The following is a 17778-nucleotide window of genomic DNA, read 5'->3' as shown; positions in this document are numbered from 1 at the left end:
GGAGTTGGAGCACAGTGTGTCCGTTTGTGTGTAACAATGGGGTCCATCACATAGACACACACAGACTGTGTCAGTGCTAGTTCAGGGATGGGGGGCGGTCGGTGGTCCACAGCAGCTCGATGTAGGGCCACTTGGTCTGTAGGCAGCGCTTGACTGGAGTGTCGTCTGTCCGAACCATGGGGTCCTCGAAACCTAATACAAACGCTGTCCCTTCCACATACTCCACCTAAACACACACGCAAACACACACACACAAAACTGCAGGTCTGTTATCCCCATCTGGAGCTATGGGACTGGAAATCATAAACCTGAAGGAGCAACGTGTGTGTGTGTGTGTCTGTTTTTTCTTTTTCATGCGGAAGCCTTCCTGCATTTTCAGGTAGTAGTGTGGAAAAAAAGCTGCTTTGCAGACTAGACGACGTTGACGCATGAAGAAATTAATATTTCTGAGTAGCAAGTTTTTGCACAACCCCCAAATAACAATCATTCATCAAATTAAATCTTCTATAGGCCGGGGTCCGACCATCTATCACAGCTAGCTGCCGACAGTGACCGCCGTGCTGAAATGACTTGGAGAAATCGGAGGCTAAGCCAGGGTATTCTGATGGATGGATAGGCTATTAGGCTCGCAACAGCTACTGTTTATTCTAGAGCGGTTGGCTGCCTCAAAGTCTGAGTGTGTGCAAGAGAGAATGATGACAAGAAACGAAGACAGAAATTACGGAGAGGGAAAGAAAAACTAATGGGATCAGAAGCAATGCAAAATGGGATTTCAAAAAAGTGTCTTACCCGCTCGTTGTGGTTGGACTGTTTAAGCCCGTTGTAGTGGTAGATGGGAAACGAGTCTGGGATTCCTGAATCCTGAAAAACAGGCGGCAAGCTGAGTGAAAAAACATGTGATGTTGGGGGGTGAGTGTCTGGACAAACTGGAGCGTCAGACCCACAGAGGCAGAACATTTCTGGACAGAAAGGTTGATGCTTGGAAACAAAGCCCAGGTGTAGAATCTAAATTCACATGTGTGTGTGTGTGCGTGTGTGTGTGTGTGCGTGTGTGAGCACTGAAGCAATGCCAAATCCAAATAATCAGAAAGCAGCCAACACTACAAAAATGTTCAACTAATAAGTAAAACTACTTCCTCTGACTTTGGCTTGAAGGTGCAGAATGCTAATAGGGTGTGTAGCTTCTCGTGTTTACATACCTATATATAAATATGAAACCCTAACCCTCACCCTAATCCCACGTGTGCTTCTGAGTGTGTGTCCAGTTTGGCTAATGCCAGTGAAACTTCTTTGCAGCTCAGGGGTCATTCCAGTGGAGAGTCCCTGAAGCCCTGATCACTTTAACACGTCTCCTCTCCCTCCCATCCTCTTCGCCTGTTCTGCCTCATAAAGGCTCCCTCAGCACTTTTTCTGAGCCTCTTGATCGCAAACTCACAAGCATGCATTCATTTCACATGAGACGCGTCAGGAATGTGTTTCACTGCAAAAGGATTTACTGTGCTAAATTAGCGACCCCCTATATGCATGAGAAGTAGACAGTCCTGGGGTGTCTGTGTACAGGACAGCGCACTCCATGTGTTGAAGCACCTTGCGTGCATCTTTGGAAGTCCACCTTTCCAGTCACACATGCACATGTAGAAACACACACACACACACACACACACCTGATCAGGGAAAAACTCCAAAAGGAACGGCCCCAGAAGAATTATGCCCAAGCTCTCCGGATCCAGTTTACTCTTCACCAGACTGACGCTGAGAAGACACAGGAGAGAATAAGGAGGTGAATACAGATCCCGAAATCCAGAGAGACAAAACAGAGAAAAAGAACATGCAGTTAAAAAAAAAAAAAAAGGTACAAACCGCATGTGCAGTTTCATGCACGTCAAATTTACGATCAGCCCGTTGCTCAGCATGGACTTATGTGTGTATATTTTAAGAAATACCATTATGCAACTATTGATAAAATGGCTCATGTTGTCCTTATAAGGCTTTTATTTTGGGGGGGGGGGGGGTGAGGTTTAATAATGAGAATCAGAGGATTCATAAAAGAATCATGTGCAGCAGAGGAGATGGTCAGGCGGCTGACTCGTGCTTGAGCAACAATCTATCTAATTAATATGCTGCCAAACTATAAAGCCTCGTGACACCTTTACAAGGAAGTATGACCATGTCTGGATCAATAAATCATGTAATGCTCAACATCAGCTGATGCTATTCTGGAATGGTGTTGATCCATTGTTTGCAGCAGTACTTTGGTTTTCTTTAATAATGACATACAGACAGGCTGAAGGAAGCGGAATATAAATCTGTTAATATGTAATTTCAACGTTTTGTTTGGGTGACGTGTCAGAAAGTGGCATTTTAACTGAGCCACATTGGATTGGATTTTAACGAACTTGGAACTGTCTGAAAAATGCAGGAAGCGATTCTCTCTTTTTGTAATTAGTGGATCCGTACATTTAAAATAGATGGAAAATCTTACATTCAACCACATAACAACAGGTGCACATGTTCTTTAGCTGTTGAATATGAATAGAACCAGAAACAGGAGAAGACAAGCCCGTATTTTGTATTTTGACAGCCATCATCTCAATAGATGTCAGTAGCTGAAGATCACAGGTCATATGATATGTAGAAATACAATGTTACGAGTGAATAAAGTCTTGATTTAGTACTTTAAGATGCTCTAATGAATAATCTTAGTCATATGTTGCAATCCCTGCCACATGTCTTGCTGTGTAGTAAGGAATAAGGCCATTCATTTGTGGTGGGCGTGTCCCTTGAGTTTGTTGTGTTATGTTGTGCTGTATTGCCCATCTGGGGCTCTGCAGCGCTGATCAGTGGTCCAGTTGCTTGGCCAGGCCCACGTTAAGGCTTACTGTTCCTCACATGAGAACGTGCTTCTGTTTGAAGCGGCTCTTTAAAGCGTTTCCTCCCTCTCTCAGTATTTCTTCCTGCTGTTAATGATCTCCCTCTACAGCCTCTGTTTCTGCCTTTCTTGTATTCTTTGTCCCCCCCCCCCCCCCCCCGGTCTTGCATTATAGCAGCCTTGCAGTGAAACATGAGTCTGGGGCTGCTTGACCTGGCCTGGCCGTGACTTAGAAGCTAGAACTTTATAGCGTCTACAGGTGCTACACGTATACACCCGCCCACACATGGACAGTCTGAAACACACAGGCAAACATAAAGCCTTGAACACGCAAGCACTTACTATTCCGGCTCTGAGACAAGGTCAAGGGCTTTCATCACGTCCTCCAGCAGAGAGTCTGGAATGAAGCCATTATCTTGAGGAAGAGAGCGAGGGAAAGAGAGACAGATGACCTCAGACAAAACATAAAACACAGGCTTAAACTAAAAACTAGGCTAATTGTTCACCTGCACGCATATGGCACATGAAGTGTTTACCCTCTCTAGTCGGGGGAGAATGAACTCATCAGACACAAGTAAAAACACACACCTTGTCCTTTCTCTCCGACCTACATTCCATGGCTGTGATGATTGCGTTACCTGAAATAGGTTTTAAACAGTAACATGTGTGTTTGCCCCAAAAGGCTATTTGTGTGTGTGTCCGGGCAGTTTTGTCTCATACAAACATCGGCATGCACGTCTGTGTGTTCCCGTTGTTCAGGAACATGCATCAGCCTCTGGTGTGTCGTGTGACGCGTTAACAGCATGGGGACACACACACTCTACACGGGGCCACCGACAACCAGCAACTATTAAAGCTCATGCTGAGCGGGTGGGAAGTTGAGTGTGTCTCTCTTGTGACTCACTGTTTTGTGTGAATGCGTCTGGCGCCATTTTTCCATAACAATGCGAGCTGTGCTGATTCTAACATATGACACAGACAGATTTATGGCCTTTTTATACAGCACTGAACTACGCTGCTGGCTACAGCATGTGTGCACACACTGCACTGTGTGATTGTGTGCGTCGTACAGAGCACATGTGTGTGTGTGTGTGTGCATTCATGTCTGAGGATGCACCCGCTTTGGCTCCTCTAAATGTTTATGTCTGTCTTTGCACAAATGTGTGTGAGAAAAGACAATATGGCTCGCAGAACGTCCCGGCAGGAGACGGCAGCAAGAAGCAGGAGCTGTGAAAGTCTGTCATTTTGTTCAACAGCAAAAAACAGACAAAGGACAAGTGTGAAATATTTGGCTAATCTGCCACAGAAGCGTTTTATTTAACGATAGAACGACGGTCAGAAATGTAAGTTGTTACTATGAGTTGCAATTCTTATGTACTGCATATTAAAATATCTAGAATATCAAATACATCCCTCCAGTACAGGAAAGATGTGGACATCATTTTATGTGGAACAAAGTTATGCCCCAGAATCCGACTCAGAATGAGCCAAAATTCAATTTACAACCATAGAAACAAAAAACAAATGAACAAAAAAGTAGAATATTTCTAAATACCAAAAGGCACCGCTTCAGTATTTGGTTATGTGGAGAAAATGTTTTTGAAAAATATTTAATTGGAAACAAATCTAACCACTACAGTGAGTGCAAATCCAAATTTTAACCATAGAAACAGGAAGAAAACAACACAGACAAAAGTCCCTAAACAGCAAAAGTCACGGCTTAGGTATTTTATTGTTGCTGTTTCAGAGAAAATCTGAAATGCGTTTTTGAGTTATAGTTGGAGTAGGCCAGACTACACAGAAACAGGCCAACAAATCACCAGGCTGTTCCTAGAAGTCAGAGAGTGACTAAAGCTGAAGGCAGTGAAGAACAGCAACCTCATTTCACGATGGAAACACGAATATGAAGGTATGTGCTGCGACTGCTGATCGAGTCAGGTCCATATCTGGAGATATGGGTCGCTCTAAGCCTGTTAGGTAATTCATTAAAGGTTGTTTCAAGCACTAGTACAATCATTCCATATTATAATCTCGAAGCTCCATAAATAAAGGTTTCGTTCATCATCTGTCAGCGCGGTCTGTCTTTTTAACTTTATATCGTTCGTTTGTCCTGCCCCTTACCCCAGCCACGTGGAAAAAAGTCAAGAAGCGATCTTTGGGCGAGCGTGATGAGAAGGAAGGAGGAATGACGGCTGACTCAGCTGGAAGAGAAGCTGAACTCAACCCTTATGATAATAGTGTCGTTGTAAAGAGGGAAGAAGTACCCTGTTATGCCTGCGGAAGAAAATACTGGTGGCAAGAAAGAAGTAGAAGAGTTTAGCGGGAAGTGTAGGATGTAATGCATCAACCGGGAAGAAGGGGAGAGACAATGTTTGCTCCAGGTGTGGATTCAGTAGAGTTCATGTGCGTAATATAGTTGGCGAGGACATTGTGTCTATAAAAGCGAGTGTGCAGGGGGGAGAAGGGTGTGTGTGTGAGTAATTGGCAAGGACGATGATGCAAATGATAATTACGACACACACTTGTTGTTCATTACCTTCAGGATCGAATGACTGGAAGACCCTCCTTGCCTGTTCTGACGGAGGCACTGGACCAACTAGAGACGTCTCCTACAGAGAGACAGTCGGGAAGGAGACAGGACAGAAAAAAGGGGGGTCACTTACTTACGGACACATTTTACCCTATCAATGACCACATTGCGATTTTGGTGAAGAGACGGAGGTGATGTGTAGTAAGTACAGCAGGAGAGGAGGAATTAGGTCCGTTTATTGGAGGACGAGGCAGCATCAGTGCTGAAACACGGCGTGTTCCTGGAGCACCAACTACGCCTACCAACAACTAAGATAATGTGAAAAGGTTTAGCAGCACTCGTGTACACAAACACATGCACACGCAAAAGCAGCGCACGATGTTCCGCTCGGTGTCTATGCAAGGGACCGTTTTCGCCCCCCCCCCGCTGCGCGTGCGTGTGACTAATCCGTGGATCCAGTGCAATCACTGGAATCCGGTGGGGTTATTAACTGATCTGCTGATAAAGTTAGACGGCTTGTTTTCTCCCCAAACACACGATCAGGAAGCAGCAGCGTCACACACGTACGGAAACATGATTAATGGAAAGCTCCGCAGTATTTGTTTGTTGGTGTGGTTTAGCAAGAGTTTCGCTCGCAGGGAAATCAGAGTCGCTTTTAAGTGCAGGTACAAGATGCCGATTTTGACCTCGTTGTGATGTACGTGACAATTAAATAAACGCTTGCTCTCTACGCCAGGCCTGCCACCATGCGTTAAACACAGTGCATGCACAACGTCTGATTGTCCAACACGGGAATTTCTATATTTGATCTTTTTTTACTTTCTGACATAAGCTTCATCTCTGCCAGATGTGCAAAAGTCAAATTTACCAAAGAAACCCTCCCCAACAGACTAGTGTAGGACCTCATAGGCTATGGAGCCTCTCCCCCCCCCCCTCTAATCTCGATTTTAAACATTATCTAATATTTCTTAAAATAAGAACAGATGCCGTTCAGCGCTTACAGAAGGTTCAACAGCCGGGTCACCTTCATTCATCTGATGAGCCACAAGGACAGCGAAAATGATGATGAGGAGCGCGAGAGTGTCGCAGTTCACTGAAGATATCCTGCACCAATGACCTTTTCCGACACGCTTAAGGAAAAAGAGCTAAGAAAGATTAAATATGACCCGTCAAGTCAAAGGGTTCTCACTGTTCTTCCACACGAGGGATGGAGGGAGGGAGGATGAGCATTTATGACAACAAAGCGCTGGACAAACAATGATTTTGGAGAGCGACGGAACCCTGCATCTCCTTTAGCCGGCCTTTATTAAAGCTTGAGCTTCAGATCCAAGTAGACTGATTGTGTTTCATGTTGCAAGGTCCGCTTATTACCATGTTCAACACACACACACACACACAGAGAGAGAGAGAGTGTGTGTGCGAGAGAGAGTGAGAGAGAGACAGGACACATCGAGAAAAGACGCTTCCCAGCTGCCGGTGGTTCAGATGCCAAGAGAAAAAGGCATTGAGCAGTGAACACACACTCACACAAACTATAGTGTGGTAATGTTAACATTACAGGCTCCATAAATCTGTTGGTTCATTTATCATCAGCCAGATATGTCCCTGTTTCACTTAGAGAGGTGGACAAGGGTCAGTTTTTTTTTGTCCCAGGAGGAGAATAGAGCTTTAGGTTCAACAGCTGACAGCAGTCTAGAGACGACTCCAATAGCAGCAGGGCTAACAGTAACGTGTGTGTTAAAAAAAGGTATTGCACTTATCCCAGAATACTTGAGATAAAAAACAGGCACCTCTTCCAAAAGTGAAGAGAAGCTTCACTGATATGTGTCTGCTGTATACGTCCATGAGGAATTGTGACACCGCCCCCCCCCCTCCCCCCACCCCACCCCAGCTGGGTTAACACAGCGTATTATTCTCCAAAACAGAACATGTGCACGCACACACACACACACACAGCAACACAAGCTACGTGATTGTGTGTGTGTGTGTGATGACCGATCTGCCGGGCGTTCTTTGATCTGTGTTTTATTAGAGGCCTGAGGAAGACACTGCTGAGTTGGAAAACATGTCATGGAGCAAACACACTCCCCCGGGAAGGTGTGTGTGTTTTGTGCCTCTTTCCTCTCAGTCTCACTGTGTGTGTGTGTTTGTGTGTGTGTAAAAGAGAATGCAATAACCAGGACTGTTCTCTGACAAACTCTGTTTTGCTTTTTAACTTTGACCCCCGGTGTCACCCTCCTTCAACTTGTGAAAATAGTCATACATGCAGAGATGAATGAATGAATGTCCCCGGATGAAAGTCAGGAGCACGTTTCAGTCCCAATAGTCCGACTTGAACAGAACAAGCTAACCTACACATGAACGGGGCAAGAACAACACACCCGTTCAGACCACCCTAAGGGCAAAGTAGCGGAGGACATTGGGCCCAACTAAAACAGCACATCAAACGGGTCTTGTTTATCAGCCAAAAACCTGAAACGATAAATTAGACCATTTGTGTCTCACGAGCACAGAAAAACACAGTATGTGGTGAAGGTCGTAAAAGGTCAAATGTGCATAAAAATGTCAAAAAAGCAAAGCGAAGAAACTCCCTACGGAGCATATTCGATATTTCCCCTGAATTCTGGCTTGTGGGTTTTGGGGAGACATGACAGACCAGTCCACTAACGCAAGCAACCTAATACACCCCTTTTGGCGGGCGTATAAATGAATATTTCAAATTCAATCTCTCACCACTATTACTATGTAATAAAAGAGCAGGTGAGGATTTGTTACCTATCGCCTGACCAGATGTCCTGCGACCCCCCCTCTACAGTGGATAAAGTAGCTAGCTCAGCCGATATCCTTGTAGCGTCTCTATGAATGGGCCTTTTCGGGGAGGCTCTCCTGACCATCGTCTATACCATCTGCACTTCTGTTGCTCTCAGCTCGCTAGACTTCGTGGCTCTCTTAGGTTGACAACACAACCCCTGAAGACTACCCCCCCCCCCCCCCCCACTTTTGCCCTTTCTCTTGCCCAGTTTTAACTGCCTTTCCCTGCGCTAAATAGGCACTACAGTCTTGTACCATTTCCTGCCCTCCAGCCCTTGACGTTTTCTTCTATTCATGTGTCCCCCCCCCCCCTTTCATGCTTTATCTCTTGCAGGTAAGTACTTCAGGAAAGACAGGTAGGCATAGAACTTTACTAGGGTTACTCTTTCTTTGCCTCCGGTCCATCCAAAGGCCTATTGTGTGTGCTGAGAGCCTCTGAGTGGCCATATAGAGCATCTGAAGGGATAGATTTTCGAGGAAACAAAGCAGAGGTCCTGAACAGTGTCTCCCCACCTTGTTCCTAGCAGGTAGCAACAACCTCACTACACAACAGGTTGATGTGCAAACCGAGGAGGGAGTCTGTGTGTGAGGGCTTCCTATGCTGCTTACATGCTTGTTTGGTTATCCTTAATGCACCTGAGACCCATGCGATGGCAAGCACAGAGAACAATGGAATCTCTCTTGCTACATGGGGTGTAGTGTAAAATGCGTGTGTGTGTGCGTGTGTGTGTGTGTGTGTTTCAGGTGTGACAGTCGGGACAAAGTCATGATTTATGGCTCCGTCTTGGATGTGAAAGACGGAGACACCAGAGGATATTACGTGTCCTAATGATGGCTCCGATAACGGCTAACGACACACAGGGGAAAAGATGGAATACGGTACCCGCGCACTGACACAGACATCTTTTCATCAGACTACAATGGCCCTTGGATTATCCTGACACAGATTATCAATGTACACCGCTTTGTAATTTTGTGTTTGTGCCGCAGCCCTCTGATCAGAGCAAGAATAGGAAGCATGTTCCTGTGTTCTGTTACACACCTGCGGCTGTACAAGCTCAACTTAAGCGTATTGCTTATTTATCTCTTTGTATTTAGGCTCTTACTTAAGTCCACTAAGGGGGTTATGTTTTTGTTTTTACCAGTGTCTTGCATACTGGATGAATTTCCAGACACTTGGCAGGAAATGCAACATTTGTGAGGAAAGAAAACGCCAGAGACAGAAGTATGTTACCAGTTCTTTGTTGCACAACTTGGCTCATTGGAAAATGTATGATGACATAACGCAATGTGTTAATTGTAAATCGTTATAAAATATTAAGTCAAAAAATGTCTCGACTCATGTTGCCTCAAGCAACAAAGAAGAAAAGGAAGTTTCTAATTCCACGCACCGCATTGACTTATTTGGTGTATTTGCTTGTTTTCCTTCTGGAGCCACGATACAAAGACGTTTCTGTCCAAGGTGAGACAGAGCAGCACATCACGCTCCAATACTGGAGCAGCTTTCAGATTCTTATCACGACAAATAATTTGGTCTCTGAAGGATGCCTTTTGTGCTGCAGTAGATTTTTTTAATGCTGAGGTCACATCAATCATGTTTGTAAATTGGTAAACAGATCCCCCCCACAGCTATTTACACATGCCTCAACAAAACAACATATGAGCCAAGTTACAAAGTCAGTATTGCTGCAAGTTAATTAATCTGAAGACGTTGTGTTAATGTACAAACCACTGAGTAACACTGTATATTTTGTGGGATAGACACCAGTCCCCATGAAGGATTACTAAGCCCCTGGAAGGAGCTGGTGGTAAGACTGCGCCATGCAGAAAGGCTCTTCCAAGCCTCAACATAAATCTGCTATCAAGACATTAATCAAAGAATCAGGCACTTGTTCAGATATTGGCAACTGCAGCTATCCCAGAGGGCTACGCTCAAACATATGTTACCTAAGCTAGTCCAGAAGAGGACTGTGGGATGCAGGAGAACGCTCCGGCAAAGGATCTCAAAATCAAATGTGTGTCGTTACAATTTTATTACGACGATCTTGCTCATATTAAGATGATTCCCTTCAGTAATGTAGTCCACTCCAGGCCCTTTTGGATTTTCAGTAAACGCATGTGTCTTTGCCAATGAAGGACGACGACCTACAATGACTGTGTCTGCATACTTCTGCTTTAAATTCCTGCTCTCCAGCGGCCCTTGAAAGACATTGTGCATATGTGTGTGTGTTCAGACAGGAGCAGGAGTCTTAAGGGACGGAGAGAGTCACAACAGCTGCCCTCCCTCCAAGTAAATCACTGACATAGAACGCACCTACTGTACACGTTAGCACACAAGTAACACACACGTTACGCCCTTGAGAAGCAGAAACACAGACTGTGAACCTCGTCACTCAGTGGGGAGCTTTAAGAGCAATGAGAAGCATCACAGGAGGATCGCCGTCCATCCCTCGTTCCTGAGTGACCACTGCATAGCTCTTTAAAGTGCATCCTTCCTTTCGACTTCCTCGCTTCCTTTTTCCTTCCCATGAGGGACCGAGAATCTGACAAGCTTAGTTGAGATGTTCTTGGGAACTCTTTTCTTGGGCTACAGCTCTACTGTGCACTGGAGAGAAGAGGTACTTCAAAGACTGAATGAATCCAGCGATGAAATATAGCATGATACGTCTCATCCATCATCCCGTCCTCCTTCTTCCTCACTCTCCGGCTGCCCTCCTTCCCTTCCCTTCATCTTCCTGCATCTCAGGAACTCTTGTCCGCAAACAGATCCCATTTCATCCCAATCCAACCTCAGGCTCTTTCCCACATGCACATAAATTAATAAAACAGAGGAGGCAGAATGTCTGTGGGGAGGCGCCCTTCGTGTACGCATATTAGCTAAAAAAAACACACTAATGCTATTAAGATGATGGCCTGAAAGCCGCAGTCACACACTGACGGTGACTCAGGGGAATACACGCCCATCCCCTGTGGCAGACAGGAGGAGACGCTGACACTTCAGATGTAGGGATCAGGTTTTCTGCCTTTGTGACTCGAAATTGATGCTAAAAGCTACATAACTAGGTAGCATTTATTTCTGCATCACAATGCCTGGGAAATCTAAGAGTGCTTCCAATTAGTGCCAAACATAGAATGCCAGGCACAGAAGGCGGGCTCACACTCCCTGAGGTCCACCAGCAGAGTGCCTCGCAATACGCCTTACCCCTCAAAGCCGAGCCATCATGCAGCCGGGCACGCCAGTGCACATGCATGCATGCGTGTGTGTGTGTGTTCAAGTGTGTTCCAAGCCTCTAGTTTTAACAAATGGATCCAGATGGGAACTTTGGAATCGCATTCCCCATAGGAAGCCATTCACCTGAAGTCACATGCAACAATAATGTTAATCAGGATAAGGTTCCCTCTACTCTGGAATGTGTGCGCAAGACTTACATTGTGCGTGTGCGTGTGCGTGTGCTTCAGCAATCGGTAAGTCATCAGCGCATGCATGACGACTTCATTGAACCAACACACGATCCACTCACTGAGGAGGCTTGAGCTGAATGCATGTAACGGAGCTTTAAATCAATGACGTATTAAGGGTGCGGCGGCATGTTGGAGATGATTGCAGGAGATTGTTCGGGATCTCTGGTTCCATTTTCACAACAGCATGGAGAATCAATTTGCTGCCAAACAACTTGCCAGCTTTAGCGCACAGGTCACAGCAATGTATTCAGTTCCATGTTCACCGATAGAGGTGATGAACATGTTTACATCCTGCACTAACACGTCTCATTATTCATGCTGTGACCCAAGAGAAAAATAATACGGTCTGTCGTTCAGCCCCTTGAGATTCCGAGACTCCTTCGTTCTTAGTGAAAGCAGACCGACCTTTACTGTATATGGTGTTTCTCATTGGAGTCTAAATTTAGCAGTTTATGTCACTACAAACCTCACATTGTTCATCACAAATGGTTGAGAGACTAGAATTATGACTTTTTTGGAACAAGTGTGTGTGTGTGCGCGTGTGTGTGTGCGTTCACTTGCTCCTCATTGGAGTCTCAGCTTTTATTTCCTTTCATACTGGATAGCTGAAAAGCCAAGAAACAACACTGACCTTATATGACGATATCCAGCTCGGTTTTTTCCCCTCCTCCCTCATTCTCAGCCTATTTTGTCCAAACACCGACATCTGATCTGCGCTTTATTAAATCTTTTTAGTGCGTTCCATATTTTGGTTTTTCTAACCCGTGACGTGGAACAGCGTGTGTGTTTCACACACAGTGTCTGTGCGATTGCAGTACGTGATTGGTCACTACTGGATGAGTGTTCTGAACTTGCCTTCGTGAAAAACACAGAGAGGTGCGTTTCACTGCCAAGGATCCAAATAGGGAACTTTGGAGACTTGAAGAATGCACCGACCTAAAACACACACACATAGAAATGGAATGCTTGACAATATTTTTGTCCGTTTTCATTGCTTAAAATCTGAGGTATGCCTTTTTTCATGAGGCGCATCAGCACCTGACAAGAGACCGCAGTACAAGAAAAGCATGGTACTTCTCTAACGCTACAACACGCAGTAAAAACACATTATAAACACAGAGAAACATAAACTATATAAACCATAAAGCATCGTACATATTAGCAGACTTGAGTTGATGAGCCGATCTTACATATTTACCTACTAATACTTTGGCGACCCTTGTCAGATCTGGTTCATTTTCCTGTTGAGAGCGTTCAGTGATCCTAAAAAGATTCCTTTTTTAGGATCACTAAAATGTGTCATGACATTTATTTGTTAAACTCTAACAATCTGCAAAAAACAACAACAACAAAGCGGAGGGACTGAGTTTTTGATTAGTCCTTTTTCCTTCTGATATGAATATTAACACAGGTTCACTGTACTTTGTGTTTGTGTGTTGGATTTGTCCCACATCGCTGAGTCAGAAATAATACTGAGGATTTGTGCATTTATTTGTATTCCTAGCACGCTCATCTTACTGTATACAGTTGGTGTCAATGTCAATTCATCATGAAATAGAATTACTACCATATGGCTGCATGCCGCCATCCACCAGCGCAGTTTACAGCAGCGTTTAGCTGCGCAGTTAATGCGTGCAGTGAAGACTGTGAAGGATTTTCACTATACTGACGTGACTGATTCCAGTGAACAAAGTCAAGTGCGAAACACGCCGTCTTCAGTCAGAGACCACTTTCCAGAGAAATAACGAGAACTTGCACAAAGACCATCTGACATTCAGAATCAGCAAAACTTTGTGATTCTGAATTTCTGAAGTTTTGTAATGCACCAAATATGGATGTTGTATCCCAGCTGCACAGATCGATAAAATCACCAGTGTCAAGCTCAAGATGACAGATCTATTGGGATCCAAAACGTGATAACTTTATTATTTTACTTTCTTATATTAGTCTGACAAATTAATCTGGCATTTAAATGACACGTGAGCCCAAAAACGTGTTTTGTGAAGTCAAGTGTTATCTTTGGCCAAATTGTAATCAGTTCCTTCTGAAGCCAAAACCGACAACGGAGTCAATTTTGAGAAAAAAAACATTTCATCCAAGGCAAGCTCGAGATATAAAAAAAAAGAAAAAAAAATTCTCGTCATGTCTTCCCATGAATAACATCAGACAATTTGAGCGGGATAAAACAAGGAAGTGTCTGTACCTTGCAGTAACGTAGGGATTCCATAAGTGTAAGGAAGCCGACAGATGCCTGTTTATGAATACCATGCAGCTCTACAGAACAGACAGAAAGAAGAACCATACATGAGTACGAGCTGGCGTGCATTGCTCAAACGTGCTTTTTGTGTGTATGCCATAAGTTCATGGCAGTCTTACTCATGCCGGAGCACTCCGTGTCTCCGTCCCAGACATTAGAGACGGCGTGGCCAGTTACAAGGAGGTTCACCAGGCTCTGACTGAAAATACAGCGAGGAGACATCAAGAGTTTCCCAGACAACAGATGACAATCAAAAACTGATGTCACGACGCTGTTTGAGTTCTCGCAGCAACATCGTTGATATGAACATAAGAGGGTTTTTATACCTGCCGTAGCCGTGCACAGGGTCTATGAGAGGCTCCATTGTATCCTGGATCTCATTTCTTATATTCTCTACACCCTGCCAGATGAGACGAGTCTGCATTTACTTTCTGTGTACTTGTGGTCAACACAGATGCAATCATTTAGAAAGACCAACAACAATCCCTTTATGTCCATTGAAAATTAGAAAAAAAAAACAATGTTTTGTTTTTCTTCACGTTTTACATGGTTGGAACTTTCATTAAAATGTACATTTCTTGAACAATATACAAAAAAAACTACCAATGTCACCAGAATGTTACGTCTCTATTAAGCTATTTCCTGTTTCACCTTTGTGAGGATGACAGAATAGAGGAAAAGCAAGACTCCGCAGCACCCCCTCCAGGTGTGGTAGAGGGACAGCACCTCCTCTCTGAGACCAGAGACTGATGTTACAGTGCGCTTACTGTAGGAGAGGAACAAACATCATGTTGATTTATGAAACACTCAAAAGACCAAAGATTTGCTTGGATGAAAGAGATTAATGTGCTTATTGTATAGTTCATGGCACGTAAGTGACGTTTAAATTAATAAGGCATAAATCAAGACAAATCCTTCAGAGGATTAGGAAGCGTTTGACCTCGTCTTTGTGGCGAAATGACACACACTAGTCCTTGCAAGTGGATTTGTGTTAGGTATGCACTCCTTCACTGCCAGTCAGCATAGCTTTTTGCTGACTGTGATCTCAGCTGCCAGCTTGCTGTGTAGCGACAATTCCAATAATTCTTCTGGCAAACCCAATCTTGCATCCTTTTAATGTGTGTGTGTGTGTGTGTGTGTGTGTGTGTGTGTGTGTGAGTGTGAGTAACAGACCGCATATGTGCAAGAAAAGTGGCGAGAGTTAGATTTCTGCGTTAGGAAATCAGTAAATGTGCTGACTTGCCATCTCGTGACCAGATTCAATGTGAAAGCACCCTCCCCCCCATGTTGGGTACTTTGCATGAGGTGTGTAGGTGTGTGTGTGTGTGTGTGTGTGTGTGTGTGTATGAGATGTTTAATGAGAATATGAATCACTTACTGCAGGAAACTGTGAAATTGCTCAAAGCCATGATCCTCAGCAGCAAGAGCAGCTGGGCACAAGAAGATGCAGGTAAAATTTATTATCTGGAGAATAACATGGAAATATTCTACAGTGTCGTTCAAATCATTACTCTTTTTACTTAGATTTAATATTTTTCATATGTTTGCTGTTATTCCTCATGTGCCTCTGACAGATGCAGGACTCACTGGGTTGCTGTTCCTGTGGCAGCTGGCTGCTCTCTGGCGTGTCTGGCGCTTGTGTCTTAGTATGTATGCTCGGATGTGAGCTCTGTCCTTTGGCCCAGGTCAACAGGCAGAAACCCGTGGCGGGGCTGGCGCAGGCGGACTCCAAGATTTCACTCAGAGTGGAGCACAGTGCTGCTTTCTGTTCCTCCTCTGACAGACACGAGTACAAAACATACAGAATTTAAGAAGCCATTGGAAAATGACAGATGATACTGAAGCTCATTTCATTCCATTTGTGTAGAATATAGTCTTTCTAAATGCTCATTAGATTTATGTTTTGCTCCACTACATATTAATATAAATGTCATATAAACAATAACATTTTGCAAGTCAAAAATGGAGATTTAATAAAAAATGGCCTCGCTATCAAAACCGGGCTTTTTGTAAATGCATTATTATTTTACTATTTTACATCATTTTGCATATTTAACTTCTGGATTTAAATCACTGAACAAAACGTGAGACCAAAACTATTAACAGCAGCTAGAAGTAGTTGTGACGATTTCAACTCATTCTTAAAGGGATGCCACAAAATATTCCTGGATTTTTGAGATTGAAGCTATAAGGTTACAAAACGTATTCAGACAGTCGAGCGGAAGCCCCAAACTCCCCTCCTATCCATCCATCCATCCAGTCATCCATCCATCCATCCATCCATTCATCCAATCTGACCTGACATCTGTCTCCAACTGCAACTTTCTCTGCCAAAGAGAATGTTCTTCAAGAGGAATGCCTGCACAGAAATTCAAATTCAGCATTTTTTGGTAACAATATTATTTCATGGTGCAATATGCTGCACTTTGTTAATGTCAGACTTTGTCTTATTTCTTTGCTTACTATTTGAACAGTCATTGTTTGTCAGTTATGTATCACCAGTAACGCATACGAATACCAGACATGGTGATACATAACTGATACATAATCAACTCAGAAGTAAACGTTGCCTCAGTGTAAAATCCCTAGGAGAACATTTTAAAGTTACACACATTGTAGTACTAATGATGCAGACTATATTTTCCCAATGTTTTGCAATTTTTATTTCCACCCACTGAGCATGTCAGGAGTCTGTAAGTGCTTGCAGTACTCAGGGAACATTCTGAAACAGAGACTGGGCCCTTAATAGTCCTCGGTGATTACCTGGACAGGTACAATGACTGCACATGGGCCTCCTTCAAACTGCTCCAGTGCTGTGTGCTCATTCTCACTAAAAACAAAACCTGTTATGAGCAAAAGAGTGTTAGAATGTTTTGCATTATTAAAAAAAATAAGGCATGTCATGCACACATAAAAATACATTACATTTAGGCTCAAGTTAAGGAGCACAGAGCAGAGAAGACTTGTTTGTGCTTGATTCATACCAATCACATGCACAACAACATTATGTGTATTCTATCTTATCAGATCTTCAGTTAGAGATGAGCACCTGAATGAATGAATGAATGAATGGAGCGAGGACGATGCTAACTAAAATGTTCTTTCTTTTTTTTTTTTTTTGGTAATAATTAAATGTGGCTGGCCACTTGCACATTAGGTGTTTTGTTCATAGTGAGACAAAACTCTATTACCTTGTGTCCATCTACGGAAGATGGAGGTAGACACTCCTCTGCTGGAGGGTCGACCCCAAACCAGATCCACCACCTCTTCATTCAACCCGGACATGGCGACTTCTACTGGCAGGCACTCCCTCTTCAGTGCAGCGGCCACGATGGGTCAAATACCTCCGAGGTCGATAATCCGCTTCTCTCGGCAGGTCGAGCCTGCGGCATCGGTTACCTGCGTGGCACGTTACAATGAACCGGCCGGGAAGGAATGACATCAACAACATCGCCACACCATGTCTGCTGTGTAAACCGGACAGGAAAAATGAAACAAAGGTAAACGTCTTCAGCAGATCATGATGTTAGCATAGACCACGGTAATTCATAGTAAATACAACGGCACTGCGATCAAATCAATCCGATTATTAGCAAGCGACAAAGGAAAAGCTATCGTTAAAGTCACTTGGATTCAGGCCGCTTATTCCCGACGATATTTCGTGCTTTATTTGCTTGTTTTATTGCTATTGTTATCAAACAGCGGAGGGAAAGAGATGGGTTAAAAGAGCAGAAATGCCTTGTAAACGTCAGCAATTAGCATTTCTACTAGCCGCGAGGATTGCATTGCTTTGTCATTCAATTACTTCTCACATTCAAGCGATGTCGGCAGTTGCTGAATGAATGTATT

The 17778-nt window shown here is 43.9% G+C and overlaps 1 protein-coding gene across 1 annotated transcript; it reads right to left on the bottom strand.

The window, feature by feature from the left end:
* Positions 1-76: 76 nt before the first annotated feature.
* mindy3 (MINDY lysine 48 deubiquitinase 3) lies at positions 77-17214 on the bottom strand. Its single transcript, XM_068760398.1, has 15 exons — positions 17121-17214; positions 16693-16772; positions 16228-16288; positions 15517-15705; positions 15308-15359; positions 14581-14695; positions 14256-14329; positions 14049-14128; positions 13876-13946; positions 12528-12608; positions 5406-5478; positions 3212-3284; positions 1665-1752; positions 790-861; positions 77-226 (listed from the first exon to the last, which is right to left on the bottom strand). The coding sequence occupies exons 1-15, from the start codon at positions 17212-17214 to the stop codon at positions 77-79; spliced, it is 1353 nt and encodes a 450-aa protein (XP_068616499.1).
* Positions 17215-17778: the final 564 nt, after the last annotated feature.

The sequence above is a fragment of the Brachionichthys hirsutus genome, chromosome 3, assembly GCF_040956055.1.
Source record: "Brachionichthys hirsutus isolate HB-005 chromosome 3, CSIRO-AGI_Bhir_v1, whole genome shotgun sequence".
Taxonomy (NCBI): Eukaryota; Metazoa; Chordata; class Actinopteri; order Lophiiformes; family Brachionichthyidae; genus Brachionichthys; species Brachionichthys hirsutus.
The sequence above is the reverse complement of the archived record's forward strand: the minus strand, read 5'-3'. Positions and strand labels throughout refer to the sequence as shown.

Coding starts and splice junctions, on each gene's coding strand:
- mindy3 (XM_068760398.1), bottom strand. CDS start 17,214: ATGTCCGGGTTGAATGAAGAGGTGGTGGATCTGGTTTGGGGTCGACCC. Junction 15,360..15,516: donor GCCACAGGAACAGCAACCCA/GTGAGTCCTGCA, acceptor TCTTGTGCCCAG/CTGCTCTTGCTGCTGAGGAT. Junction 14,330..14,580: donor ATTCTGTCATCCTCACAAAG/GTGAAACAGGAA, acceptor CTCATCTGGCAG/GGTGTAGAGAATATAAGAAA.